This window comes from Penicillium oxalicum, chromosome VI (assembly GCF_001723175.1).
Source record: "Penicillium oxalicum strain HP7-1 chromosome VI, whole genome shotgun sequence".
Taxonomy (NCBI): domain Eukaryota; kingdom Fungi; phylum Ascomycota; class Eurotiomycetes; order Eurotiales; family Aspergillaceae; genus Penicillium; species Penicillium oxalicum.
The window spans coordinates 899,337-927,044 of NC_064655.1; the positions used below are offsets into that span (position 1 = coordinate 899,337).

The 27,708-nt window shown below is 51.9% G+C and overlaps 9 protein-coding genes across 9 annotated transcripts; 5 read left to right on the top strand and 4 right to left on the bottom strand.

Annotated features, from left to right (window-relative positions):
* Positions 1-3,381: 3,381 nt before the first annotated feature.
* POX_f07616 (uncharacterized protein) lies at positions 3,382-3,657 on the top strand (the record flags this gene model as incomplete). The annotated part of the gene is made up of 1 exon (XM_050116411.1): positions 3,382-3,657. The coding sequence occupies one exon, from the start codon at positions 3,382-3,384 to the stop codon at positions 3,655-3,657; it is 276 nt and encodes a 91-aa protein (XP_049966550.1).
* A 411-nt stretch (positions 3,658-4,068) lies between these two features.
* On the top strand, positions 4,069-4,897 carry POX_f07617 (uncharacterized protein; the record flags this gene model as incomplete). The annotated part of the gene is made up of 2 exons (XM_050116412.1): positions 4,069-4,283; positions 4,417-4,897. The coding sequence occupies 2 exons, from the start codon at positions 4,069-4,071 to the stop codon at positions 4,895-4,897; spliced, it is 696 nt and encodes a 231-aa protein (XP_049966551.1).
* Positions 4,898-5,892: 995 nt separating this feature from the next.
* On the top strand, positions 5,893-6,603 carry POX_f07618 (uncharacterized protein; the record flags this gene model as incomplete). The annotated part of the gene is made up of 1 exon (XM_050116413.1): positions 5,893-6,603. One exon carries the CDS (start codon positions 5,893-5,895, stop codon positions 6,601-6,603), a length of 711 nt encoding a protein of 236 aa, XP_049966552.1.
* Positions 6,604-6,884: 281 nt separating this feature from the next.
* POX_f07619 (uncharacterized protein) lies at positions 6,885-9,605 on the bottom strand (the record flags this gene model as incomplete). Its single annotated transcript, XM_050116414.1, has 18 exons — positions 6,885-7,057; positions 7,128-7,206; positions 7,277-7,424; positions 7,490-7,618; positions 7,684-7,761; positions 7,819-8,020; positions 8,083-8,107; positions 8,167-8,228; positions 8,300-8,334; positions 8,392-8,470; positions 8,535-8,649; positions 8,716-8,787; positions 8,852-8,916; positions 8,980-9,011; positions 9,081-9,153; positions 9,234-9,303; positions 9,394-9,427; positions 9,496-9,605. 18 exons carry the CDS (start codon positions 9,603-9,605, stop codon positions 6,885-6,887), a joined length of 1,581 nt encoding a protein of 526 aa, XP_049966553.1.
* A 1,143-nt stretch (positions 9,606-10,748) lies between these two features.
* On the top strand, positions 10,749-12,800 carry POX_f07620 (uncharacterized protein; the record flags this gene model as incomplete). The annotated part of the gene is made up of 6 exons (XM_050116415.1): positions 10,749-10,896; positions 10,947-10,977; positions 11,116-11,191; positions 11,260-11,289; positions 11,414-11,684; positions 11,809-12,800. The coding sequence occupies 6 exons, from the start codon at positions 10,749-10,751 to the stop codon at positions 12,798-12,800; spliced, it is 1,548 nt and encodes a 515-aa protein (XP_049966554.1).
* An 860-nt stretch (positions 12,801-13,660) lies between these two features.
* Positions 13,661-14,193, bottom strand: POX_f07621 (uncharacterized protein; the record flags this gene model as incomplete). Its single annotated transcript, XM_050116416.1, has 3 exons — positions 13,661-13,827; positions 13,959-13,990; positions 14,105-14,193. The coding sequence occupies 3 exons, from the start codon at positions 14,191-14,193 to the stop codon at positions 13,661-13,663; spliced, it is 288 nt and encodes a 95-aa protein (XP_049966555.1).
* Positions 14,194-18,379: 4,186 nt separating this feature from the next.
* POX_f07622 (Malate synthase, glyoxysomal) lies at positions 18,380-20,002 on the top strand (the record flags this gene model as incomplete). The annotated part of the gene is made up of 1 exon (XM_050116417.1): positions 18,380-20,002. One exon carries the CDS (start codon positions 18,380-18,382, stop codon positions 20,000-20,002), a length of 1,623 nt encoding a protein of 540 aa, XP_049966556.1.
* Positions 20,003-21,250: 1,248 nt separating this feature from the next.
* Positions 21,251-22,066, bottom strand: POX_f07623 (uncharacterized protein; the record flags this gene model as incomplete). Its single annotated transcript, XM_050116418.1, has 2 exons — positions 21,251-21,655; positions 21,794-22,066. 2 exons carry the CDS (start codon positions 22,064-22,066, stop codon positions 21,251-21,253), a joined length of 678 nt encoding a protein of 225 aa, XP_049966557.1.
* A 1,947-nt stretch (positions 22,067-24,013) lies between these two features.
* Positions 24,014-27,342, bottom strand: POX_f07624 (putative beta-glucosidase E; the record flags this gene model as incomplete). Its single annotated transcript, XM_050116419.1, has 2 exons — positions 24,014-26,587; positions 26,692-27,342. The coding sequence occupies 2 exons, from the start codon at positions 27,340-27,342 to the stop codon at positions 24,014-24,016; spliced, it is 3,225 nt and encodes a 1,074-aa protein (XP_049966558.1).
* Between the last annotated feature and the right edge of the window lie 366 nt (positions 27,343-27,708).

Here is a 27,708-nt window from a genome sequence, read left to right on the forward strand (position 1 = left end):
AAAAAACTTTTACATAAAAAGATATAGGTTTCGGTGAACATTCTGGAATTAGCGCCGACGGCTTCGTACGGACTACGGGCTGGGCAGTCTCCGGGACTGTCAAAAATCACGGACATGGAATCCATCCCGACTCGAACTTTCCCACTCCCCTGGAGAAGAACCCGGGGAGTAAGGTCGGGGTCGGCCAATTCTCAACCCTTTCCCTTGTTTCCACCTTTTTTTTTCTTTCCTTTTTCGCCCCCTCCTCTTTTCTCTGGAATGGGCCGTTCCTCCGGCCGAAGAACGAGAATCCACTTCTCCTTGCGGACGCGGATGCGGATGCGGACATCTCGTCGCACTCGCGTTTCCAAACGGTCGAGAGCCGAGTCGAGCCGAGTCAAGAGGGAACCCGGGGGCGTCGGGCTTTGCCGACTATTCTACACTAAAAAAAAAACCCTGTTGTTGGACCGAGTTTCCCGATTCTTCAGAGGTGATGAATTCGTCCCAAGAATTAAGAAGAAGAAAAGGTTTCCCACTGGCTCAAGAAAAGTAGAGGGAAAAAGAAAACCCCCCCATGTCAAACTCTGAACTGCCCCGTGCGTTGAACGCGGCTCCTAGAGCTCATCGACCAGGTTGGATCAGCGACGGAGGCAAGGGCAATGCAGGTGCGCGGTGGCGATTGGGAAGCATCAGAGTCTAATCTCTGTCCAAACCACAAAGATCTCTCGGTGACCGCATTCGGGATATCTACGATGGTAGTAGAACGTGGCCAAGAAAGAATGCGGAGAGCGGAGGCAACCGAGAGCCTCTCGGTAGTGGGGAAAGAATGCATTGCCACGTTTTTTCGAGTATCTTGATTCCCCCCCCCCCCCCCTCATCGATCGCCAAACTGGAGCGAACTGCATGGGATGATCCGGGGATGAGCAGGGCAGGACTGGGGAAACTGGGGCCAGTCGAGGTCAATGTTCATTGCATTCCCGGGGGCCTCCGGTGAAGCCTGCGATGGTGCACATTTCACAAACGGGTGCCGGTGAGTGAGGGGAGTCCAGATAAGAGGTAAGGTGATCCTAGGAAATAAGCTTTGCCTGATATCATATGGGGAATAATTACCTAGTAAAGACAAAAAGCAAGATAACAGTCCCTAGGCGAAAGTACCCTGATGAATAGAGAACTCTTGGAAATCGTGCATCAGAACCTACGGTCAAAAGCTTTTCATGCGATACAGAAATTCCCGTCCACGTCAGGCGTGACTGGGCATCGAGTTAGAAGGATGTATTCCAACGCAGTTCCTTGTGAACGAGGTGGTACCTTAGGTACCCTTACAAAAAGAAAAAAAAACCCCTCAGCGAAATACTAGGTATACATATCAAACACCCTATTCACTAGGTAGTGCTGCGCCGTACTTGAAAACTCGACTAACTCCCGTCTCGTCATTTTTGATGAAAGTTGATGCCTGTAAGGTCGGACACGATAAGCCGGGCAGGCCTGATTTGCACAGTGCATCTGGAAGCTAGATAGAGATATAATTCGTGCATATCATTGATGCAATGAGTCGTGCAGGACGGGGTAGATGTTTTATTTCATCCGCGACTTCCATTGGTAGCCGAGCCTGGCATGGACCTAGTTTCAAAGAGATGGTAGGGAACGGGTAGGTAATATAGGTTGTCTTATGATGGACGGCATGGCAATGAGGGAAAAAGCCCGAGTGCTGGGTTGGAAAGTGAGGCGGTCGTTCAACTCCATCATTGATGTCTGGGGAGTCTTTGGGAAATTAGATATTAGCGGGAGATATACCATCCCATCTAGTGTGTTGTATCGATGAATGATGGACGGGCGTGTCTTCACAATAACACTCAGTACTTCCTAATACTGCGCGACGGTCTATATATATTTCGGGTCCCGTGCGATTGCTATCCGAAGGGAAGCTCCCGCTCCATCATACCTCAACTGCCACCTCAGGTCGATAGGACAACCTTGAGACGGACAGGGCTGCACGAATATCTGCAAACGAGACATCTTCAGGAAATGACCAAGTAGATGAATTTCTCTTCATCGTGGCTTAACTTCAGTTTCGAGAACGTGGGCGATTGTTGGAAGACGGGGACCAACCTACGGAGCTGATGTGCACGTGGAGGATGTGGAAACCCGACTCACATCCATATCGCTTGTACGTATCGTGATATTAATTGAATCGAGAATGTTTAAAGACATGATCACTGTGAAAGGTTCAGACATCGACGCTATTAGCCAGTCGCTTTACTTCTTTATCCAGCCAAATCCATTCGACAGATGAGAAATCTTGTTCAACAATGAGCGACGGATTCAGTATCTATCGATAAAAGATCGTGCGAGGAAACCTACTGTTTACTATATCGCAAGTTTACCATGTAGTTGGGTACGGAAGATTTTCACGATGGAGCATTGGAAAAGAAAAAAAAGCCCAGCCGCCCGCCTGAAACAGCCTCGGTTTTGGCGTAGGATAGATGCCTGATGGCTCATTCAGGACCCGAGGCGGGGGAGCGTTGATAAAAAAAAGGAAAGAAAAAGGAGAGAAAAAGACCACATGGCATCGTATGCATGTCCCCATGCATTGACTCGGGTGGATGTAACATGATGAAACTACGTGTTCGAGATTATGCAGGAATGAGACATGCCAGATGATAATTTTGGTCAAGTTGAGCGAGTCAGGTGCTCCGTTCGACTGGGTTCGAGCCGTGATGAGTTCTGAACGGCGTGACCCTGCACTAATCACGCACTACGGTTTCTACGGGCTTTGACAAACAAATGAAAAATTTGGACGGATGAAAAAAAATCCTTATGAGGGGATTGTCTGGCAGATATGTTGTGTGTGTCTGCTGGGTGTGGGTGTGGATTACTTGCTACTGGAAGTTCTCCCTTCCGCATGGAAGCGTCGTTCACGGTCAATTATCTCCCAATCTCCAACTCAAGTGTTCTGACCAGATGGGCGACTCAAGCAAAACACCAGATCTAGTCCACAGTCAAGAAATACTGGAGTGGACGACGTCTGAGAGACAACGGTAAGCAGCGCGATAGTGGACAAAGGCGCACACATCTGCCTAGTCTTTTTCTTTCCCCCTCCTCCTCCTCCTCCTCCTTGTCTTCTCTCCCCTTTCTCTGCCCAGGCCCGGCGCGCCAAGACTGGCGCCCGACGCAAAATGACCAGGATCCCTGCACACACACCCCGGCGCTCAAAGAAAGATCACATGCACCCAAGATCTTGGCACCGAGGGTAGGACAACCAATCACAGCCACTCACCGAGGCGCGAGACGACGGGCCCCTCGTCGAGACTGCAGAAATCACACCAGTGCCAAGACCGCCACGCATTCTGATTCGATCGGAAGTGCACAGTCATCCGCACATAGCGGTGGGAATCGATGGGCATGTCTCGGTCTTGGCAAATCCAACGAGATTCTTTCGGATACGCTGACGGGTACATCTGTCTGGCATACCTTGGAAGGTCGGCATTGGGCTTTGCTGCACGGGGTTTGGTAGCAACCTGCATCGTTCCGCCAGGTACTACCACCCGCGCCGCCCCTCCAGGACCCCCCCCGTCCCTCGACAACGACGCCGGTGATGTTACCAATTATTTTGAGGTGGGTAGCGGTGCTGGTGGCCTGTTCATCACTGGTGAGGGCCACCGCGGCTGGTCATTTTGATGAGATTTCCACCTGTGTTGATCCGGCGGGGATGAAAAAGTGTCATGAAAAGGCAGAGAGAGGGTTTGCCAATTGCATCACCAGTAATTGCTCGGGTGATGGTAAGAGCTGCTATGATGCCTGTCGAGGAGATGCCATGTGCATGGACAAAGAATGTCCATCCTTGGGAGTGGAGTGTATCAATTCCTGTGGGTGCGTCAAAGCCATTGATCGCATTGATTGTGTAGCATCAAGTTGCTGGAACCAGGTCAGTGCGGTCCCGAAGCAGCAGCAGCAGCAGCAGAAGAAGAGCAAGAGATCAGATTGGAAAATATGTCCCTTGCCTGTGCTGACCATCCCACCGCTTAGGTATATTCGTGCGAATATCAAAAGTCGGCTCAAGATGTCATGAACTTGTGTTTGGGGTTCGACATGCCTTCACTACCTTTTTGGCCCACGCCGTCCGATGCTCCCGGCGGATGCTCGTGTAATCTGGGCAATGTGACTCGACAGGAGACTCTCATCTCGTCCCATCTTGCCGAATGTCGCAAGAATCAGACCAATCTGGATCAATTCCATTCGCAAGAGGAGTTGGCCAACTACGACCGAGCCTGTGTCTGCTGTGCAGAGAGTGCCATTTTATCTACGTCAGTCCATCTCTTCTCAGATTTGTGCTTTTCAGCCATTCCATTCTCTCTCCCCGTCTTGTCTTTCTCACTCTCTTGAAAAGTCCACGGACAACATCTGATCCATCTGACTGGCTCTCCGCCTCAAATACAGAATATGGAACACCTGCCCAAACACCATTCCATCCGAAATCGGAGCCGACTACTGGTACGACTCCTTCTTGAAACCCAATCACTGGGACGAATGTGCCTCGTACCTCGAGACGCACGATTGTGCCCATGAACTGGGCTATTCCGCCGAAAGTGCAGGAGGCACCAACACCTTTTACAAACCGGGGAAACTCCCCCAAAATGGGACCCAATCGCTCTTCAACACCGGGCAAACCCTCAGTACACCTGCTAGTGGTGCAAGCTTCACCTGGACCGATGGATCTCTCATCCATGCTATCACGGCAGCTTCTTTTCGAGAGTCGGTCCCGGCGACGACCACTGGCTTGGAGGGGCAGACTTTGATTGGCTCTGCAATGATTGCATCGGCGACGCGTACGGGGGGAGGGATTCAATACGGTAGGAATACTGGACCTTTGTGGGCTGGAATAGGGGTTGTTGAAATAATTGTCTGGGTGATTCTGTGAGAGGGAAGCTTTTTCGCTTCTATGTTCTTTTTTGGGGGGATTTTCTTTCGGAGTCGAAGAATGGATTGTGCCGAGGGTGGAGATTTTGTCAATTAGCGCGTCGCATGTACTCGAGGAGGGTGTGTGTGATGTCCGACAGAGGTGAAAGCTGAGCTTTCAGCAACATTGTCGGGTCCTACGATACGAATTTAATGAGTCATCTAGATGATCGACAGGCACATTTACGTCTTGCATTGTGCATTTCATGTCCTAGCTGCAAGAGTCGATCTCACAGGATTCTTCCTCTTTCCATTGATACTGTAGATTCGCTGAATGACCTCCTTGGGATATAGTCAGAGTAAGGTACTACTCTGTGCGACCAGGATTGTCAAATTTCCCACCGAAAAATGTCACACTTTTGAATCTCCGACGTCATTGGGCTCAAGCCACCGAAACACATGGACAGGAACGTGGGCTGACAGGCTCATCCAATCAAATGTGTCAATTGATCACCCACTCCGCTCTCGAGTGGTACAGAACACAGAACTACAGTACACGTTACTGTCTGACTGTATCTGACTCGATGAATAACAAGAGCGCCATTATGAATGGAAATCAAGTTGACCCTCTTAATGATCATCCGTGGGACCTCCAGCGTATGTATCTCGTTCAGTACAGAAGTCCATGTCTGGTCGCGATCTGGAAATCACCGACTTTGGTATCGGCCTCGGAACGTAATCGCCCAGCCTCTCCGCCCCCCCTGGGCCCCGCATGTGTCCCATCAACCTTATGATCCGCCGCTCGAACGGTTTTGCTCTGGAGATCTTTTATTTTCCCCCTCTTTTTTTTTTGTGAGGGGGTTTTTTTTAAAAAAGAAGAAAGAGCAAAAAGGAAAAAAAGTGAAATCAAAACAAAAGAGGCCTCGCTCACCCTCGGAGCTATCCCCAACATCAAAAGTCCTTCACAGACACATTCTCCAAAATCTTCATAATCTTCTGGCTCACACACAAACCACCATGGCACAGACACAGGCAGGGACAACAACCCTCGCCCTCGCCATTCTGGCGGCAGGCTACCTCTGTGCCCTCTGCATGACGCCTCCCAATCCCTCTCCGGACCGAAATGAACGCCATCAAAAGGATCGCATCCGCTTCCTCGCCGGCGCCGGCGCAACCATCACCCGCCGCATGATCGTCACGGCCATCCTCTACCACGCCGTCCTCACCGCGCTCCCCGTCTACGCCCCCCACCACCTGCACCGACTCTGTCCACGCCCAGAGAACGTCAACCCAGAGCTCTTCCAATGGAGTGCCCCCGCGATCGGGGCCATTGTGCTCATCTGCCTGGGCGCCCTGATCCGTCTGGCCGCGTACAAGAGTCTCAGTCGCAATTTTACCTTCCATCTCGCGGCGCCGGATCAATTGGTCACGACGGGCATCTATGGCTGGGTCCAGCATCCGAGTTATACAGGCATGATGATGATTATCTTTGGTCTGGCCTTGTTGGTGCTGCGCTGGGATGCGGCGTTGGCGTGTTTTCACTCCGAGGCGTGGCAGGCGCGCCTGTCGGGGTGGGGGTGGAAGGTGGTGGCTGCCGGGGGGTGCACGAATCTGGCCATGTGGTTTATGCGGATGAAGGATGAAGAGGAGATGTTGAGAGGTCAGTTTGGAAAGGAGTGGGAGGTTTGGCATCGGTCGACGAAGCGGATTATTCCGGGGATATTCTAAGGTTTCATCGTCTTGGCCGTTGAGGGTTTGGGAGTCTGGGGGGTTCTGGGGATCTGGGACAAAGTTGAAGAAGGGGTTATAGTGATTGTTTTTGTATCACCAGAAAGCAGCTCCGGCCTAGGATTGGAAATGGGACAAGGGTGCGAAATCCATCTTCGAACGTGACGGTACAGCAGATGTGATAAGTACCAGTGATTAACCCTGACACTGTAGTTGCACGTGCACTAAACCCTTCTATAGAAAGATCTGATACTGGAAACGAAAACAGGACTCGTGGATATCTACGCATGCGCAGACTTGGGATGATTGACCGCGTCTGTCTCCGGGTCCAGAGTCGTGTCCACGGCATCCAGAGTCACATCCACACGAGGACCCGTAAAGTTCTTGCGCCCATCGACAAACCACTGAAAGACCGAGATGATAAGAATCACGGCAAACGCAGCGACGGCATAATCTGATCAGATTGTAGGGGTCAGCGGGACGATGCGTCTATCCAAGTCGACCTTGCTTGCCTTGGTACTTACTCATGCTGCTACCGGTCACGGTACTCGAGGGCGGGAAAACGAATAGGACGGTCGTCAGGGCAATATATGCGAGAGACACCTGTGGACAATTCAATTGAGTCATTCTGTGCTCCCTCTTTTGTTTACCCGCGAGAGAAAAGGGGACAGACCATATCGATCACCCAGCCAATGGTGTTGGGAATCTTCCACTTTCTCTCGGGCAAAGCGCGACGACCCTGGAGGCAATTGACGAGGATGGGCATGGCGTAGGACAGGTCCAGAGAGACGACAGCGGCCGAAATGATGGCATTGAAGGCACTAATTCGAGTGTGGATTAGGCCAAAGAGGGTTCCCTCGTCCACGAGAGAGAGATGACAGCTTACCTGGAAGAGCCCAGGAAGATGCATCCAAAGATGATCACCACGACGACCGTCAGTATCAGAGCGTTCAACGGCAGCTGAAGCGTGGGGTGGACTTTGGCGAAGAATCGGGAAGCAGGAAGGCCGCCATCGCTGCTCTAGTCAGTCCGCCGCAGGGCAGTATCTACCAGTAAATTCCAAAGAGGGGGGTTACTGACCGCGCGAACGCGAATATCATCCGACTGCTTGTCGTCATCACACTCAGAATTGCCATGATCAAGCAGACGAGGGGTAACCTGCAAGATTGTATCAGCCAGGCACTTGAAAATCAGTGACCCATCTCGAAACTGTACATCAGCAGACAGATTGCACCGGCGGTATTCTTGGTTGCATCCATGAGAATCTGCAAAAGAGGGCCCGCTGCAGAGGTAGTGACTTGGTCCATGTTCCCTGCCACGAACAGCAGAACGATCAAAAAGATGGACCCGGTGAAGGTGCCAATACCCACGCATGAGACCATAATCTTTGGGCCCTCGATGGAAGGATTAGGTACCTCTGGAAGTTCAGAGTTAGAGACAAGTCCGTCAAATCGACGGTTGCGGCGGAGTCTTGGATACCTTCGATCATATGAACCACCGCGTCCTGGCCGTGTCAGTACAAGCCTTCTTATAGTTTCAACTCAAATTTCTTCAAAAACTCACAAAAGCCGTCACGCCAAGTCCTCCCTGGAGTAAGCCCAGCAGCCATGCCACTCCATCCGGCCCTAGTCAATGATCAGCCTGTATCAAAAAACCACCAGTAGATGGCTATTAGAATCATAGTGATCACACTCACATCCAGTCGTGTTGACGAAATTGCAGAACACAAAACTAACTCTTGTCAGCAAAAAGCTCCCATTGGCCTTTCATCAGGGCTTCTGCACTCACTAGGCAGAATTAAAGTCGGGCGAGGCGCATGCCAGCACCGTGATCGATACGAGAGCAAATCCTCCAATTGACCAGGTGACTAACATCGACTCATGTAAGTATACGTTGGCCACTGACGTGAGCTTCAAGGCCGAGATACACACAGGCACCGCGATAAATCAATGGTAGAATCGAGTTTCCAAAAGCATTGATGACGAAAGATCCCAGCGTCAATCCGACATAAATGAGGAACTGATGCCATCTTTCAGCCACATAGCCCTGGTCAGACGTGGAGTCAGTCTTGCATGTTTGGTGTTTCCCTGCAGGAATTTTCGCCAGACTTACCGGATGCATAGCCGAGATACACCCGACAATAAGTTGGCTTGAAAGAAGTGAATTGGTTGCCACCAGCGCCACCTGAAATTGGGTAAGCTTTGGCTCGTAAAATAAGGAGCATTGGAGGAATGTGATCTGTACGTACCCAGCCTGCCACGTTGATCCAGCCGGTGATCCACGAGAGTAGAGGGACCCATTTTGGCCAAGCAACTAGACATTTTATTCTCAGCAGGGCGTCCCGTATTTTGAGTAAGAGTTGAGAAAAATACGTACTGACAGCGACCCAATGATATTGACCACCGGCGCTGAGATCATTGGTTAACCAAGGTCTTTTTCGCAAACATGTTGATGGGCTGTGTCACTTTGATACTTACGTGGGATAGGCAGAAAGGAACTCGGCCAGCGAGGAAGCGATGCACAGGTTACACAATCCAGCGGTGACCAGACCTGTTGCACAATAGTCAGTTGAACTGGCTCGGAGTCTTCTTCAAAAAAAGTCAGATGTGTTCAAGGGTCATTGGACATACCCCAGATCACACTTGTACTCCCACCAGAAGTGATACTGATCGACAGGCTCGCAGCAAGAGCAGTCCATGACTAGAACGGGAGATGAGCACGACATGAGCGACAGTTCTCCAGATCTGCCATGCTGGCCCGACAATCGTCTTCTTGCACCAAAAGACTTACATTGAGTACTGCAAAGGCCAACCCCAGCATCGACCTGCCACAACAGTTAATCTTTCCCTTGGCCATCGATCATCCTGCGTGAGCAGCAATTGGCAATCTCACCACATCGAGTATTGTCGCTTCAACTCCGGCTTGTGGCCTAGAGCTGCCAGCTGCGCGTCATCGTCCTGCAAGGCACCGCCGCCACTCTTAAATTCAGGGAGAGAAGTCATCAGGTACGGTAATCCCCGTATATCGCGAAACCAGGTGGGCAGTTATGTCGGATCAAGGGTTTTCTGCTTTGATGTCCAAGCTGTTGAGATGGATGTCAACACTCGGCTCACCAAGCCGCTCAAGTATCTGGTCTCGCTTCCATGATTACCGCATGACATATGAACACCGGAAATGCATCACTGCGCATAGCTCCGACAGAGGATCGGTTGACAGCCGGCTGACATGCGAAAGAGGAGAGGCCAGCCGACGTGGATAAGATCATAAGCCCCGGGGATCCACATCGACGTGAAGTGTACCTGTAACTTTGGTGCGGGGAGAAGTAACAAGCATCTTAGCTTGCCTTTCCATAATCGACATGTTGATCCAAACCCAGCTGGAGATGTACTCGGTACATCAGAACTGCATTGCGGATCCAGTTCCCCACTCAATTCATTGTCCCAGTGCTCCACCGATATCTCTTTGATTAGTCCGATTTGCCCCGCCCATCTGCATCACAACCAATCATCATCACCGTCTGGGCCTTATCGAAGGCTGGGGTGGTATCGCCTTATCAGAAAAGTGGCCCGCCTCCGCACTCGGCCAGAACTGTCCCAGTCGTACCGGTACCCCCAGCCGTCACGGGCACTGTCGTACTTGAGTACTTCAGAACACGACATAATCAGCAAGGCCAATTTCCATTCTCGGGCTCTGAAAGCAGAGCTCCAAGTCGTCTGGTTTCTCTCTTTCGTGAAAGCTTATCTCTACACGCGCGTGGCCTGCCCTGCTTCCACGGCTCGACCTCCTCGTTTCGTCCACGCGATCGCATGGTCCTCCCCAACTCGTATTAGTACTTCGGCAAGCTATCTCGAGCTATACCTGACTAGTTCGCGGGCTCTCAATTGATACCGAAGGATGACAGGTGAATCGCTTGGAGGTAGAAGATCGGACTCATTATGGGTTGCGGACATCAGATCTCCTGCAGAATTCAGTTCTGATGAGTCTTGTAGCGGTGTATAAGTAAGACGGTCATTTCGTCAGTCCGTCGGCTCGACAGCAACTCACATCATCCCACCCTCCCTTTTGATTTATCTCTATCATCGCTCTCTTTCACTTCAAGCCTTTTGTTTTTTTGCGCATCGAGCCATCTCGACGCCTTTGTGGCAATGATTTCCAAAAAGGCAGTTGGTCTCTTGACGACTGCGCTGGTCGCCCAAATATGCGCTGCTTCAACGAGTCAGCCCCGTGGTGACGATGCCACTTGCAAGAAGACCACGGTCGCCATCTTGTATGCCCGTCCATTTGCTGCTCCCAGTATCGCAAGTGATGCTTGAACATTTTTTTTTGGCTAATCTCGTCCACAGGGGAGGCGGAATGGCCGGGATCGCTGCAGCGGTGAGACGACCTCGTCTCGGATTCGCTCGGGTTTTTCGAAGAGCTTCGGGGGACTGATATCAGCATATCCTTTCTAGCAAGCCTTGTCCAACTCGTCTATGAACGACTTTATCATCATTGAATACCGTGACGCGTTAGGGGCCGTGTGATCCACACCGACTTTGGCAAGGATCCAAAAGGCAAACCGTACACTGTCGAGTTGGGAGCCAACTGGGTAAGAAGAACAAGTGTCAAGTCTTCAAAGCGGCCGGTCTCAAACTGACTTGGAAATGAAAACCATAGGTGCAAGGACTGGGATCTCCGGAGGACCAGGTGAGAAATTGCTGCCCTGGCAAAAGAAAAGCCCTCTCAATACGAGCCGAATCTCCCTTTTCCTTTGGAGAAATGAGTTCATTTTGAATTTGCGTCTGATGGTTCTGTTTTCCTTCTTTCAGAGAATCCGATTTGGACATTTGCCAAGAAATGGGGAGTGAAAAAAACCTACTCCAACTATAGCTCCATTCTCACTTACAATGAGACGGGCTTTACGGACTATTCCTCTCTGTTGGATGAATATGAAACCCTCTATGAAGATGCGGCCTCTGCGGCGGGGACTCTTCTTGCGGAAAATGGGCAGGATCAGACGGCTCGGACGGGTCTTGCTCTGGCCGGGTGGAGACCCAAAGTCGACGATATGGCCCGTCAGGCAGTGGAATGGTGGGAGTGGGGTGAGTGCACGGTTTTTATTCTTGAACTTTGACCGTGGCTGGACTCTGTGCTTTGAACCACAGTGCATCGGACAATGCCGAGACCGATGTCCATGCTGACTGCTTGAAACAATCTCTATCATAGACTGGGAAGACTCATATTCTCCCGATGAAAGCTCGTTCATCTTCGGGGTCGCCGGGTCCAACTTGACCTTTAATCAATTCAGCGATGAAAACAACTTTGTCTGGGACCAGCGTGGTTACAGCCGAATTATCACGCAGGAAGCCTCGACATTCCTCCAACCGCACGACCCCCGCGTCCAACTCAACTCCATCATCACCAATGTGACCTATTCCACCGACGGCGTCACCGTCCACAAACAAGACGGCAGCTGCGTGTCCGCCGCATACGCCATCTGCACCTTCTCGCTCGGCGTCCTCCAAAACCACGCCGTCTCCTTCACCCCCGCCCTACCAGCCTGGAAACAAACCGCCATCCAAAAATTCACCATGGGCACCTACACCAAGATTTTCCTCCAATTCAACGAGACCTTCTGGCCCCGCGATACACAGTACTTCCTTTACGCCGATCCCATCCGCCGCGGCTACTATCCCGTCTGGCAATCCCTCTCCGCACCGGACTTCCTCCCCGACTCCAACATCCTCTTCGTCACCGTTGTCGCGCAGGAATCCTACCGTGTCGAGCGCCAATCCGACGAAGTCACCCAGCGCGAAGTCATGGCCGTCCTGCGGAACATGTATCCCGATCTGACTATCCCGGACCCCATCGCTTTCATGTACCCGCGCTGGTCGACCACCCCCTGGTCCTTTGGGAGTTACTCCAATTGGCCCGCCTCGACGACCCTCGAGATGCATGAGAATCTGCGGGCGAATGTGGATCGGCTTTGGTTTGCGGGTGAGGCGACCAGCGCGCAGTACTTTGGTTTCTTGCATGGGGCTTGGTTCGAGGGCCGTGATGCTGGGGAACGGATTGCGGGCATGTTGGGTAAGGAGTGTGTGATTCCGGGGGAATGTCATGAGCGGAAGTATTGGGAGCGGCTGCGTGGTAGTTCGCCCTTGGCGGATTATAGTGTGCTTGATGGGTGGGGAGTGAGTAGTTTCTATTCGAGCTACTAGACTGGTTTTCTATTCTTTTCTTTTCTTTTCCTTCGGTGGAGAGGGGGATTGGACATTGGTGATTTGTCGATCTTGTTTTTTTAATCTTGTTTGAGGTTGGCGTTCCATGCGGTGGATTGATTCGTGCTATACTGGGGGGTTTGCATGCCATGCCGGTGGTATTCCGCCTGTGCGATAATGGAAACTTTTGGTAGTGTCAATATTGGCCCTTTGAGGACTGCTAGGGTAAGGATGGAAGCCCTTGATTATTTGTTACTGGCGTGCCGGAGAAAGTCGAGTCCTGACTGTGTTCCAGGGTCGCAATTGATCAACTCTCTCCATTTTGACCTGTTGCAATGGCGGCCGATTCTCGTTGCCTTTTCAGTACAGGTACCCCCGGCCCGATTCAAAATAGACCAATTCGCGATGAACCATCTGCACCAAGCAAACAGATCCTCAAACGGGACGCGAGCAGGGGAACAAACAGACTTTCTTCACGTTGATCTTTCATGTTGATTGGATCATGATATCTCACAAGAGTACAGCGGTAGGTACAGGAATAGGTATGTAAATTTTACCCTCGATGGAACAATTGACTTCCGTGACTTCCGTGAAAGAGAAAGAAAGAAGAAAAAAGGATGGATTCCCCAAAACGCCAGGCCATGACCGTTCAAGTCAAACAGCCACAAATCGTCCCTCGAGTCCTCGCCCTATCAGAACCGCATCATTCCACCGACAAAAACCAGCATTGCCGAGGAGAAGAAGTGGGGGGGGGGATATCATCGGCAAATGAGACGTCAAAAAAAAAGAAGAGAATGTGTGTGTGTGTGAGGAAGAGGTCAACCGGGACCTCTGGTGCACTGGAAAACTCCGATCATCGGTTATCGAGAGTGATACGCGTCAAGGGCTTGTTGCACGTCCAACAGAGATTCTTTGCTCCCGTAGGCGTCCATGAGTTGTTGGTTGCGGGCCAATCGCTTTTCCTCTTCAATCATGGCGATTTCATGCCTTGATTTGGCTTCGATGAAGTAATTGTAGCCGGCAAAACCTGGAGGGGAGAGGGAGAGCTGGTTAGTTGGGAAAGTGCCGATATACGGAGAGATCGGAAGACGGCGTTGATGGGCTTGACGGGGTTGTAGGAAGTGAGCAGGAGAAAATTAAAAAAAAAAAGGAACGTACTGAGGCCGACCGCTGCGACAACAGGGAGATACCTAATTGAAAAGAAGAAGGGTCAGCATTGCAATTTAATTATTTTGTGGCAAGGTAGATAGAGGGAATCTCTGTTGCGAGAATAAGGGGGGGGGGGGGGGGGATATGGTCCGTACCAGCGACTTGGCCGGGGCTTAATGGATGGGCCAGTTGGATGAGGTCTGTGGGATGGACTGCCAGTCCTGGGGAAAGCAAATTGTGACATGGTTGAAGGTGGGAGATAGGCTTGAAGGCGAATCCGTGAGAGGAAAGGAATTGAAGAGATGGGACGGTATGGACAAGAATTGGATATTGAACAGGAAGACGTTCCGATGAGAGAGGATAAGAAAGAAAGGAGAGAGAGTAAGAGAGGAAAGAAGAAATGTGGCGCGTGTGCAAGTCGGCAGGGATTCCTCCCGAATGCGAGTCCTCCAGAGTAACTCGAACAGGCCGCCATCTCGACGCGGCCAAGGGACGATCGACTGTGGGAAAATGCGGGGGTGGCATGACGTGGAGATCAGGAGCTGGGTACGGGACAGGTACACCACAGTCCCGGAATGGGCGCGGGAGAGTCCCTAGTAGAGCACATCATTGGCAAGTATCCTCCAAGTAGACAGTACCGCTCGCTGGGTTGGAACGAGGGAGTTGATGTAAATTCCCACGAATGGAATCATGCCATTGTCTGGTGATGTGCGGATCCACCGCCGCTGGACGAGCTCTCATGTTTTCCATCCGCTACAGCAGAGAGGCGATGACAGTCCAAGTTCCTCCTACTTGGGCGCCTCTGATCAAGAGCTCATCCATGAGGTTCCCCAACTCATTGGATGACATCAAGTGGCGTGATCTGGCGATGCTTCTGTGAGCGAGGACGTGGCCTCGTGATGCGGATTCTTGTCCAATGTTTGACCTCCACCGACAACCAGACCCTAATCATCCTCGTTGTCACTATCAGTGAGCTTGTCAAATTCCAGTCGCCCTACCAAAGGGAGCTAGATGACCTGGAGCGTCACGTCAATAGTCACTGCTCTCTTGAGCCCGACTCTCACGCCGTTCAAGGATCCATGCACTGCCCTCCCCCGGATCCACTTGCCCCGGACGATACCTTTTTTTTGTTCTTCCGATCGCGGATGTTTCATCGCATTCCCGCCCCTTGACGGGCTGAGCCAGTGCCATCGGTGCAATTCGGGCGTTGCTGGACGCCTATTTGCATCTTCTGAAGCTCTCCTTGGCTCAAACGACTCTTAGAAACCGTGCGTCTCAAAAGTCCCCCTGTCCCAAACCCTAATCAACCTTGCATCAAACCACCACAGCCGAATCCGAGAGCTTAAAACGTCCCATTCAAATGAGAAGAGATCATCACACAGTGCATATTGGATAAAGAAGAATAATTGCGACACCACCGTCGGATTTGCGGTGGGTAAACTGTGAGCCAAGCCCGCAAGGACCAAATGCCTCAAATCATGCGGTCATAGATCCCTCACGCCTTTATCTGCAAACACTTGAGCTGCGGCCAGAACACTCAAAAAAAAACATAAATCATGGCCATGGCCTCTTCGGAATTTCTCCTGTCTACAAGACGCACTGGAATGCGACCGTGAAGACACTGGGTGGACGACCGATAGCTTTCTACAGACCCAGCGCGACCCGAGGGGAGACGGATCTACTGGCTGCCGTGAATCGGCGGTTGAGGGTGCCCTCGTCTCTGAGAACTGTAGTCGGTAGCCTGCATTCTGAATCCGGCGCCGAGATGTCTTCACTTTGAGAAACGCCCACGAGAGTCAAATTGAAAGACAATGTCAATAAGAGCCAAGATTGATAACATCGACAACAATTAGAAATGCTCTACATTTCAAACTCAAACATTTTCTCTCGGTGCCCAATCAAGCTCACAGGTTCTAACCCAGAGCTTCGAACTTGAGGGAGCGCCAGCAACCTCGGCATTCGACCATCTCGCAATCGCTCCTCGATTGACCCTTGCGCTACGAGGGAGGAGCACTAGACGATTAGCTTCAAGGAATATCCCACAACTATACCTGCCCTTTTCACCTGCCATGTGTGCAACCAGCACCGAGAGTAGCAAAACCGAGAGGATTTGCCAAGTACAGACTCGACCAATTCTGTAGTACGCCGCCTCTCGAGTTCTTCCAGTGTAACTTTTGAACTTTGGCAATCCGCATATCACGACCAAGAAATACCGAGAAGCCTGAGTAGTTCAAGCGATGGGATCCTGGTGATTTGGCAGAAAATAGAGACTCGGACCGAGTGAGAAGATTCAAGCGTGAGAACCCACGGCTGCATTGGTTACTGTCGCGAGTGGCAACGATAGGACTCTTCTGCGAAAGATTATGAAGACTTTTTCAGGGTCATCTGTAGACACATCGAACAAAGTAAAAAGAATCAAAATTCCATGATCAGTGCCGTCGCTGGAGTGAGAAAGCTGACTTAAGTAGTGAATCTTTCGAGACTTGTCGATGATGACGTGTGGGACGCGGTTGCAAGTCTTCTACGATGATATCGTGGTGTCGGTTCCCGCCTAGGTACCAACCTCTTTTCTTTACATTGCCGACCTCAGCGTCACCTGACCCTACTACACCTACACAATTGACAGCGTGGAGTCCACTGCTCTCCTAGGGACGGAGGATCCGAGCTACAGCTTCAGCCAGTGCAGACTCCAGAGAAAGACCAGCGTGAGCGGACGATCACATGCGAGATCACATGTGGCGCCAGTATGACGCATGTCCCCGGCAACTCTCCCAGCTTTCGCGCCCAATCTGGAGCACAACTGAAATTCCATCACGGGCATTGCACGTACGGCCGTCACGAGCCGGGAGATTTCGGCATGGGAGGGATTTACCTGGTGGCTACTGATGGACCGAGGACCGCCGACACACGTTGTGCAGGGGGTGGAGAGGCCTGCTGTGGGCTATGGGCTGGGGTGCGTATCACGATCGATAACAGGGGACTGAGAGTTCAACCGCGGCTGGATCTGCAAGCTCGGGGCTCCGGGTAGAGGGCGGAAGTGCTGAGACGGGGAATCGTGGGGATGTGGAGGGTGAGTGACTGCAAGCCTCGGGTGAGGTAGGAAAGTCCGGAGTATATCACAGAGGATTGAATTGGGGGGAGGGCGATGAAATATCCGGTTGGCGACTGATGGGTTGCCGTACTTTGTATACTTGGGGCTCGCAGTCACATAGTCACATTGTATTGCTGTGAGAAGAAAGTTAGAGAGGAGAGAGAGGGCCGAGGGAGTTGATGGCCTGAGGCAGAACAAAAATTGGATGCGTCTGGGCAGCAGCGGGACCGGGGAGACCTGCAGATATGTATGCGCTTAATTGCCAGCCGGGGCATGTAGCGTTCACATGATACACGTGGAGTGCGCCGTCTGGAGTTACTCTACTGCCGTTATCAAACTCGGACAGAAGGGACCGTCGTTCGGATGCTCGGAGCGCAGACTTAAACACGCGCTATCAATGTGATCTTGCCGGGAAAGGCAAGAAGGATTCAAAAGGCTCACCGGTCCCTGCGACACCTGGTAGTACAAATCTTATCCTTTTGACGATCGAAACTGTAGAGAAGAGCACCGGTCACGTTGAGGTCGACTTTCGGCACGCGGCGTGTGCCGAGCTCTATCGGAGAAAATGGAGACTTTGTTCCTTTTTTTAAAAAAAAAAAAAAAACAATGTGGTGGGCTACAACGACATCGATATCAGCATGATACCGTAATCGCATTTAGTCGACCGAAACGATCAATGGATAGGATGCAGCCTATGGGAGACGACTTGCACTGGCCACTCACAGGGCAGCATCGGAAAAGGAAGCTTATCGGCCGAGCGGAGTCCATTCGTGCGGAGGTTTCCCGTCGGCAAAGTCATGTGATATCACCACGGTGGATTCTCTCATTGGCTGTGTGATGCATCACGAAGTGGAGTTTCGACATCAAACGGGAACCAGCAGCTGCTACCAGCGGCCCGCGAGGGTCTTCGACCGACCCGGAGGATCTCGCTGGGACTCACTAAAACTGGAGACTTTTGGGCCCAAGCGATAACCGAGAGACGAGCAGTGGAACTGCAGCACCCGCACCTGTCGGCCTCGATTGGCCCGGGAGCTCATGCCAACAGCCGCGGCTCGCAGACTCATCGCTGACGTTGTTCGCCAGCTCCGACTTTCGGGCGGTCGAAGGGAGATCATGGACTCCCCTCCTTCCACAGTATGTATATAGTTCCGCGTGGCTGCTGAAGTACCGGTCCTGGATTCTGATCAATCGTTTCTCTTCCTTCGTCTTTGGTACATATCGACCGCTCTCCCGTTTGGTCTCTTTCTATCTCGTATCAATTGCATGGGATCTCGCGACATCTCTTGACATAAAAAGCTCACCCTACCCACCCGTCCACACATTCAGTAGCACCTTCATCATGGCTGCTTCGGTCGACTCACATCTCAAGGATGTGGCCATCCTGGCCAACATCCCCAACGAGGCCCGCAAGATCCTCACCAAGGAGGCGTGTGCCTTCCTCGCCATCCTGCATCGCACTTTTAACCCGACTCGCAAGGCCCTCCTGCAACGCCGGATCGACCGCCAGGCCGAGATCGACAAGGGTCATCTCCTCGACTTCCTCCCCGAGACCAAGCACATCCGCGAAAATGACGCATGGAAGGGCGCTCCCCCCGCACCAGGCTTGGTGGACCGTCGGGTCGAGATTACAGGTCCGACAGATCGCAAGATGGTCGTCAACGCCCTCAACTCAGACGTCTGGACCTACATGGCCGATTTCGAGGACTCATCTGCCCCGACGTGGGAGAACATGATCAACGGCCAGGTCAACCTGTACGATGCCATTCGCCGCCAGGTCGATTTCAAGCAAGGCGGTAAGGAGTACAAGCTGCGGACAGACCGCAAGCTGCCCACGCTCATTGCTCGTGCCCGTGGCTGGCACCTGGATGAGAAGCACTTCACCGTGGACAGTGAGCCCATCTCCGGCTCTCTCTTCGATTTCGGCCTGTACTTCTTCCACAACGCCAAGGAGCTGGTTGACCGGGGCGCCGGTCCCTACTTCTATCTGCCCAAGATGGAGTCGCACCTCGAGGCTCGTCTCTGGAATGACGTCTTCAACCTGGCTCAGGACTACATTGGCATGCCCCGTGGCACCATCCGTGGTACCGTGTTGATCGAGACCATCACGGCCGCCTTTGAGATGGAGGAGATCATCTATGAACTGCGCGAGCACAGCTCCGGCCTGAACTGTGGCCGCTGGGACTACATCTTCTCCTTCATCAAGAAGTTCCGCCAACACCCCAACTTTGTCCTGCCGGACCGTTCCGACGTCACGATGACCGTGCCCTTCATGGACTCCTACGTGAAACTGCTGATCAAGACCTGCCACCGTCGTGGCGTCCACGCCATGGGAGGCATGGCGGCCCAGATCCCCGTGAAGAACGACCCCGCGGCCAACGAGAAGGCCATGGAGTCTGTCCGTGCCGACAAGCTCCGTGAGGTTCGTGCTGGCCACGACGGCACCTGGGTCGCTCACCCGGCCTTGGCCCCCATCGCCTCCGAGGTCTTCAATAAGTATATGCCCACGCCGAACCAGCTGTACAAGCGCCGCGAGGACGTCCACATCACTGCCAACGACCTTCTCAACACCAACGTCCCCGGCAAGATCACCGAGGACGGAATCCGTAAGAACCTCAACATCGGTTTGAGCTACATGGAGGGCTGGCTCCGCGGTGTCGGTTGCGTCCCCATCAACTTCCTCATGGAGGATGCCGCCACTGCCGAGGTCTCCCGTTCCCAGCTGTGGCAGTGGGTTCGCCACAACGTCACCACCGCTGAAGGCAAGCGGGTGGACAAGTCCTACGCGCTGCGACTGCTTCAGGAGCAGGCCGACAGCCTGTCTTCCCAGGGGGCCAAGGGTAACAAGTACCAGCTGGCAGCTCGCTACTTTGCTGGCCAGGTGACTGGTGAGGATTATGCCGACTTTTTGACGAGTCTGCTGTACAATGAAATTTCCTCGCCGGGCTCTGCGGCCAAACTGTGATTGTGAAGCGGAGATGGTGGCCGGGCGGGGAGGCAGAGTCTTGGCAGTGATGACGATTATGAATACCCTTTTGTCCTTTTTAATTCCATTGCCTGTTGTATATTTTTTTCCCTTTACTTTTTTGCGAATGCAGCTTAGTTTCTTCTCTGTATCTTTCTCCTTCTTTTCTCTTTCTCCAAGCCAACATTGAATCATCCACAATAAAATCTAGTCCGCCAAATACGCCCAGACATCTGTATTGAGCCGAAGTTTGTACGACGATTCTCAATTCAGTCATTTCTCCAAAATGATATGCTCTTTGGTGAATGAGTCCCAAGTCTGCATATCCAAGTAACCAAATGATTTCTGAAGCCAATCCATCCCAACTTTGAAACAGCTTACGTGGACCTGGCCATGTAAACGATGAGAATACGCTTTTTTTCCAATTACACGTATGGGAGCGAGAGAATCACCTAGCACCATCACTCCACTGATTGTCAAAAAGCCCCCTTCATGAACTATAGCTTTGCCAATGGCAAAAAACGGGCTGTGTATAGAGACTCGAACCCCGGTGTCTAACGGAATCGATCAGATCAAGAGCCGAGAAACTCGGTCACATGAAAGACACTGGTATAATTGAATTTTGGATAATCTTTATGGGGGGGAGGGGGGATATGTACCATCAGGCTTGGGTTATGGATGGAAGAGAGAATGATATCAAGTCCAGACCACTGGGCTGGGCTGACGAGTAACCTTATTTCTGGCTATGGACTAAGATGTTCTGTCGCCTGCATATATCTTGTCCCCCTGAGTATGTCTTTATGAGTGGAAATGTTCTTGTGCAGATATCAAACCAATTTGCAATTTCGACTTTTATTTTGAGATCTTGAGTGGCCTCGTGTTTTGGAATCCTTCATGTCAAAGAGGGATGGATATCGAATCACTTTTTGAGAGACTCTCCGGTTTTCCCTGGAATCAATACTGGGTCATTCCAGGAAGATGTCCGGATAGATCAATGGATCAAATGACGACCAGGTAGAGGCCCACCCAATATTCGAAATGTACACGGTACAGGACCACAGGTATCCATAACGAACCGAGGCACTTGGATGAAATTCAAACCTGATTACAATCCCCACATCCAGGAAGATACCACCCATCTAGTCACCAACCGCTCAAACCTCCCCCTCCCCGAGATATATTCCCACGAACCTGCATCTCCCCCTCCTCTATCTCGTTCAAGACTCCTCCTCTCGCCCAGAAATTCACCTAGATATACTCCCACGCCAACTCATCCGAAGTCAAATTGGTCTTGATCGCCAACGCCTCAAAGCCCAAACAATCATCCACATTCCCCGTTGGCACCGTGGCGTTGCGCAGCGCAGCAAAGACCTGCCAGCGAGAGTGCTGAACCGAAACGCTTCCACCTTGCTGACGACTCAGGCGACGACGACCGCTGGCCATGGTCGAATTGGTACTTGCCGGTGCTGGGCAGGCCATGAAGCCCGAGGCACCTTGGCCCTTGTACGTCCAAGTGCCAAAGTTACGTCCGGGGTGCACCTTGAAGGGTCCGACGGAGGAACCGGGGGGAATGTAGCTGGAGTGAGGACGGGTGAAGCTGAGGGCGCCGGTGCGATCGACGTAGAGGGCTTGGCCACCGGGGACGATGACATCCTGGGGAGATGGGGGAGAGTGGTTAGTGTGTTTTTTTTTTGTGGTTCTTCTCGTTCTTTTGGGGTTGAGGTAAGGAGAGGAGAGTCTTCTATTTTGGGTATATAGAGACTCATCCAAGGGGGAAAGAACAGAACGTACCAGTCCACGCTCACCAAACAACACAGTCTCGTTAGTGCGCTGAGCACAGTTGGGCACAAGAGTCGGGCAATAGGTGCGACTTTCACCACCGAGCCAGAACTTGCTGTCGGCCGCAGTCATGGGGAGGAAGTGAATGGGCGAGCCGGAGCGAGCGGCAACGACGCCGTACGACACAGCGTGGTGAGTGCCATTGTGGTGATGATGAGGCTGGTGACGAGTGCCGGGGATGGCGGCAGCCAGGCCGGCCATGGAGAGGAGGGCGGAGATTTTCATCGTGTGGGCTGCGAGGTGCAGTGGACTTGAGAATCGGGATAATGAGATGGAAAGTTGGAAGAATATCAAAATCAGGATCTACTATGGAATCTGACTTGCGATGCTCCCAGAGTGACCGCTGTATCGAGAAGTGCACTACGGGTCCCTGGGGGGCAGTCTTTATAAAGAGACCGGATGGGATTTCATGATGGAGACGCTCGTCCAACGGCATGATATCTCCACATCTTTCATCCACAGAAACACTGGGGTGGGTGGAATCGGCGATAGTCTAGAAAAGTCGGTGGGTCAAGTCTCAGCATTGTTCGAGTGTCCTTCAGGCGGTCTTTCTCGTTCAGGTAAAGATATGACTTGCCCCCTTCCAGGGTATAGGCATCAGGTTTGGTCCCTTTGAAGTTACCCTGACGAGTGAGAACTCCTGTCGATCTGTCTTCAAGCATGTGAAGCTGATCTGATCTCAAATTGGTAGACTGGCGAAAGAATGGCCAATTGCTTATCTCTATCTATGCAGAGCCTGGAATAGAGGCAATCACATAACCATACTTCATGGGCGGTAACGTTATGTTATTATGGACACAACTTGCGATGTCTTGTCAAATCAAATCACCCAGGCTTAGTTTTCTGCGAACAAGGTGGACATGGAAGAACACCCCCGGTAGGATAAGTCCTCTGCTAAATAGATTCTTGGTCGTTTTTTTTTGTTCAAAGGCAAGCTCTCTCACAACCAAAAGAAGAGACGAAAACTGAGCGATCCGCAAGTTGCAGAAAGATTTAACTTTTTGGACAAGACGTCTCAGTTGTAGTATGCAGAGCCAGCGACTCAAACAAGAAAAATCCTTCGGTGGGTCGTTTCATCCTTATCAACTCACCAGACCCACACGGGAGAGGCGTGGTAACGATCGGCATGGGCAGAATCAAGAAGAATGAAAGTCCAGTAGCCTCGTCTCTTCGGTACTCGAGCAGAGACTACGAAATCTCCAGCTGCAGATCAACTGGCCGGACTCGTGCTTGTATTTGTGTCTATTTCCATTTCTTCTTTTTGACTGGTGACAGGGTCGAGATTACAACGGTCGAGGACATAGTCAAGATCTAGAGCAGTAGACACTCGAGGGGGGTGTAGTACAGGTATAGATGGTCCATCCTTGTGACCAATGTCTGATATCGAACTTTGCCCAAGAAGTAAAACTCCTGTGGCCCATCGGAGTTGATTGAATCATTGGATAACAATTGTCCAATCTTGGCTTTGCCCATAAAACATGGTTGAGAGTCTAATTGAGTGAGTGACGACAAGCGCCATTCTGCTCTGTCCAGATTCACCCATCTGCAACATGAAACACGGGCTCTGTCAGCGCATTGCCATTCATGTCCAAGGGAGAGGGGAAAGGAGAGAGAGAGAGAGAAAGAGAGACTGCTCCCGCTTTGGCAGAGCTGATCGTCACCCGCAGGTACGGAATAGAGGCTGATCTTGATCTGGATTAGGTAACAGGACCGTAGTCGAGACGGGGCCTGTTGTTACAGACTAATGAGTTGGTTGACGAATGCCTGCTCCACCGGACCGTTTCCCAGACCGTAGACTTCAAAAGTTCACAGGTCGAGACTCACGCCTCACTGAGTACTCGCAGCAAACTGTCGGTGTCAATGGCTCAAATAAGATACGCTAGCAGGTGAACAATAAACTGATTGCTTTTCCTCTCGACAAAATGAATCATTTAGACTTGCATGTCATGGTATGCGGTTTAAAAAAAACCACCCAGTGTTGGTTGAGGCGAGAGAAAAAAGACAGAAAAGAAAAATTAGGCAAGCTGAAGCTAAATACATCAAACCGTCGCTATGAAATGGACCTTTCAACTCCCCATTAAGCACAGGCAAAAAAAAAAAGAAAAAGAAAGAAACAAATACATACAACTACAAGTGTCAGACAAATCATGTCACACCATGTCGCCCGTACACTCAAAACTCCGCAATGAGAGGTAGATCGCGAGAGCTTCGACCGGCCCAGATACGGAAAGTACCCTCGGTCGGCATCACCCAATTCTGCGCCCGTACACTCCAGTAACTCAAATCTTTCCGGGATAGGGTCATCTGTACGGTAGTATGCTCGCCCGGCTCCAGCGAGACCTTGGTGAAATTGCGCAGCACCCGATCGGGGAACTCGATATTCTCACGGCTCTGGCCCAATCCGCGGTGTTCTGCAACGTGTTCGGGGAAGGAGAGATAGACTTGGACAACTTCCTTGCCCGACCGTGGGCCAGTATTGCTCACGTTGACCGAGAGGGACACCATCTCATCGTAAAGTGACGGGTTGCCCCCTGGCCCGCCACCTGCCTCGGAAAGATGCTGGTGCGTTTTGTAACCGTCCGGATACGGATAAGAACCAGGCTTGGTTGCGGAGCTGTCCCGCGTGTAGGGATAAATGTATTTTGCAAGGGCATTGAAACCGGGCGGAAATCTCGTCGAGGTCTCTGCCGGGGGCTTGTTGTCGTACTTGGGCGGGTCAATCTCGTTCTTGGGCCGCGCGGCGGGAAGACGAGATTTCTCGCGAAGGGGTTTGATGGTGAGGGAGGAGATGTTGAAGGTAGTGTAGGACAGTCCAAACCCAAACTCGAACCGAGGGGCGATCTGCTTCTTGTCGAAATATCGATAATCAATGTAGAGTCCCTGATCAAACATCATTTCTGGTTGTCTGTCTCTTGTCGAGTACATCACTTTGGCTCCGGGGCCGTAGTCGTCCAGAGACCGACCGATGGTGTAAGGAAGACGGCCGCTGGCGTCGACGTCGCCGAAGAGAACGTCGACAAGAGCGTTTCCACTCTCCTGTCCAGGTAGATTGGCGTAGAGGACTGCGTGGACGCCTGGTAGATCGATCCAAGATTCCATCACCACGGGGCCCACAGAGTGAATCACGACAACCGTCTTGCCTTGTCCACCCCCACAGTTAGTAGCGACCCGCTCAATCAGCTTGGCCCCTCCGTGCTGAAGATCGAGGTTATTGCGATCGCCAAAGACATCGCCATCGTGGATGAAGCCTTCTCCCCCATCAGAATTGGCAAAGACAAGGCAGAGGTCTTGGTCGACCAAGTTCTTCATGGCAACATCCCTGCCGAAGAATCCTCGGACATCACTCTTTTCTGAAGGCCATGCAGCGCGAAGCGCATCCCACGGAGTGACGAGGTATGGGAAGTCGACAGCACCGCTGCCCCAACCAGATCCTAATGTTCCTTGATTGCAGCCGCGATCACCACAAACATTCGGACCCTCGCCGGGACCGGCATCCTCGCCGTAAATTCCCACACGATAGCGCTCTGTCGGGCCGCTGGCTGTCCGCGAAAGCGGGAGAGTATTGTTCACATTCTTAAGAAGAACAATTCCTTCGGCAGCTACCTTCCGAGCTAGAAGGGAATGAGACAATTCCTTGGAACCAGTCTCTTGCGCATTCACATAGTGATTGACCACCTCGTTGGATTGATCGTCTTTGCTGCCGGGATGGAGGCTTCCCATCTTCTCGTAAGTCCACGACGAAAAGTTGGGCCCGCCCTTTCCAAGGGGAGGAGGTTGGTCCCACGAATCCTGCCGAAAGTGATACCAGGCTGCAACAACACGCGTGACCATGTCGTTGAGACGCTCCATGGGCACTGAGGTGTTGAGAGCAGCTTGGGTCAAGCGCTGACCCCAGAAAGAATCACCATCTTCCCACTTTGCGCCATCACCGGGCATGCTCATGTCGAGACCACTCAGCGCACTTTGCACACCGGATCGCTGAGCAAGCCAATCTGACTGCACAAACCCTTGGAAGCCAAGCTCATCCTTCAAAATGCCGTTCAAGAGCTTGCTGTTTTCACAGGCGAAACTGTTATTGACCTTTTGGTACGAGCACATGACACTCGCCACATCAGCACGCACACTCTCTGCGAACGGCCATGCAAAAACTTCATGGAGTGTCCGATCATCCACATTGGATGAAATTGCATTTTCGCTGTCCCACTCTCCGACTTGGCGGAAATGCTCTTGCTCGTTCATCAACCAATGCTTCGCAGTCGCCATGACACCATTGCGCTGAATGCCCCGAATGGTTTCAGCCGCAGCAACACCTTGCAGAACAGGATCGGATCCAAAGCCTTCCCAGTTTCGACCACCAGCAGGCATCATACCCAAGGGACCCATGGATGGGCCGAGGAGAATGTTGACGCCTTTAGCCCGCGCCTCCTGGCCAAGCGCAAAACCTCGTTGCTGCATCAGCTCACGATTCCACGTGGCACCCGTCGTGATACCGGCCGGAAATGCAGTGATGTTGTCCGCAAAACGTAGCCCTAGTGGGCCATCTTGGAGACAAAGTGAGGGGAATTTGACATTCATCGCGGGCCCAGTGTTGCCAACACAGAGGCCCATTCTCCATCCCGTCCCAGTTGTAATGTTGACCTTCTCCACAAGCTCCATCCGTTCGACAAGATCGTGTGCCTTGCTATAGCTTTCTTTCCATGCACCGTTTGTCCCGCCGAGAGGAGTCGGATACCACGGAATAGATGACTAGAGTCGCAGGTTAGCAGGGGGTTCAAGTTGAGAGAATTGCAAAAGACATTCAAATTTGCACGGTGCAAAATATGAAGCGTGTGGCAAATGGAGAAGCGTACATATTCCTTCTGCTTTTTCCCACCCAGAACCCACGGTAAGCCCTTAGTTGCCAGCCACATCACAAGTAGACCGACAGCGATCAATGGAAAGACGTGCCACCAGGCTGTGATATGGAGCAACGACTTGATTCCCGACGCCCAGCTTCTGCGTCGTCCATCACCGTAGCCCGTGCCCCCCTGATTCTTGTGTGTCGGAATCCCGTACTCGTCACTATCTTCATCATCAAACACGTACTTTGAAGCATGATCTAGATCCTCGTCGAACGTCTCTGAGAGTATGTCACGCTCTCTGCTCAGCATATTCTCAATGGCCTTGCTGACATCGCGCGGCTCACCCGGCCCGTCAATGGCGTCGGGGCTCGCAGAACTCGTATCCGGGGTGAATTGCACCTGTTTTCCTTTCTTCTTTCTTTGAGCATTCTTGTCGAGAGGAAGGAGTTTCACATTTGCGCCGTCGTGGGAGTCGGATTCGTCTCCACTGGATAGGAGATCGTCGAGAGAAGAATCCTTCATTGCGTCGCGAGACTTCATTCGGGGCATGCCGGGTATCTTCTTCAGCTCGGTCGAGGACCATTCATCTTCAGAGACGGGGGGATCGAGCGATTGATACTCTCGGCGGCGAGGGTTCGAGGATCCAGAATTGAAGGACATTGATCTGGTCACTGAGTTGTTTGCAAGTCGAGAGGCTCTCTCCTCTTAGTTGTGTGGCCTCAAGGCATTTCTGTGATGTACGCTCTTATGTAGAAAGGTGCTTTGCGGGCGATCAGTGCAACGGATCGACAAATCCTCAACCGTAAATAGAGCTCCTGTGCCGCCCGTCTTCTCCGGAGGCTAGACCTCCCGCTGTTGCGATCACATGACTTTCTCGGCTTCAGCTACTTCACCACATGGTTGCAATCGAGGATTTTGAAATATATTCGAGTTGTTTACACAGGCAGTTACGTTCATCAAATCGTTGCTGCATACGCAGTGAAATCATATGTGAATTATATAAAAAAAAGACTTTTGTGCAGCGGT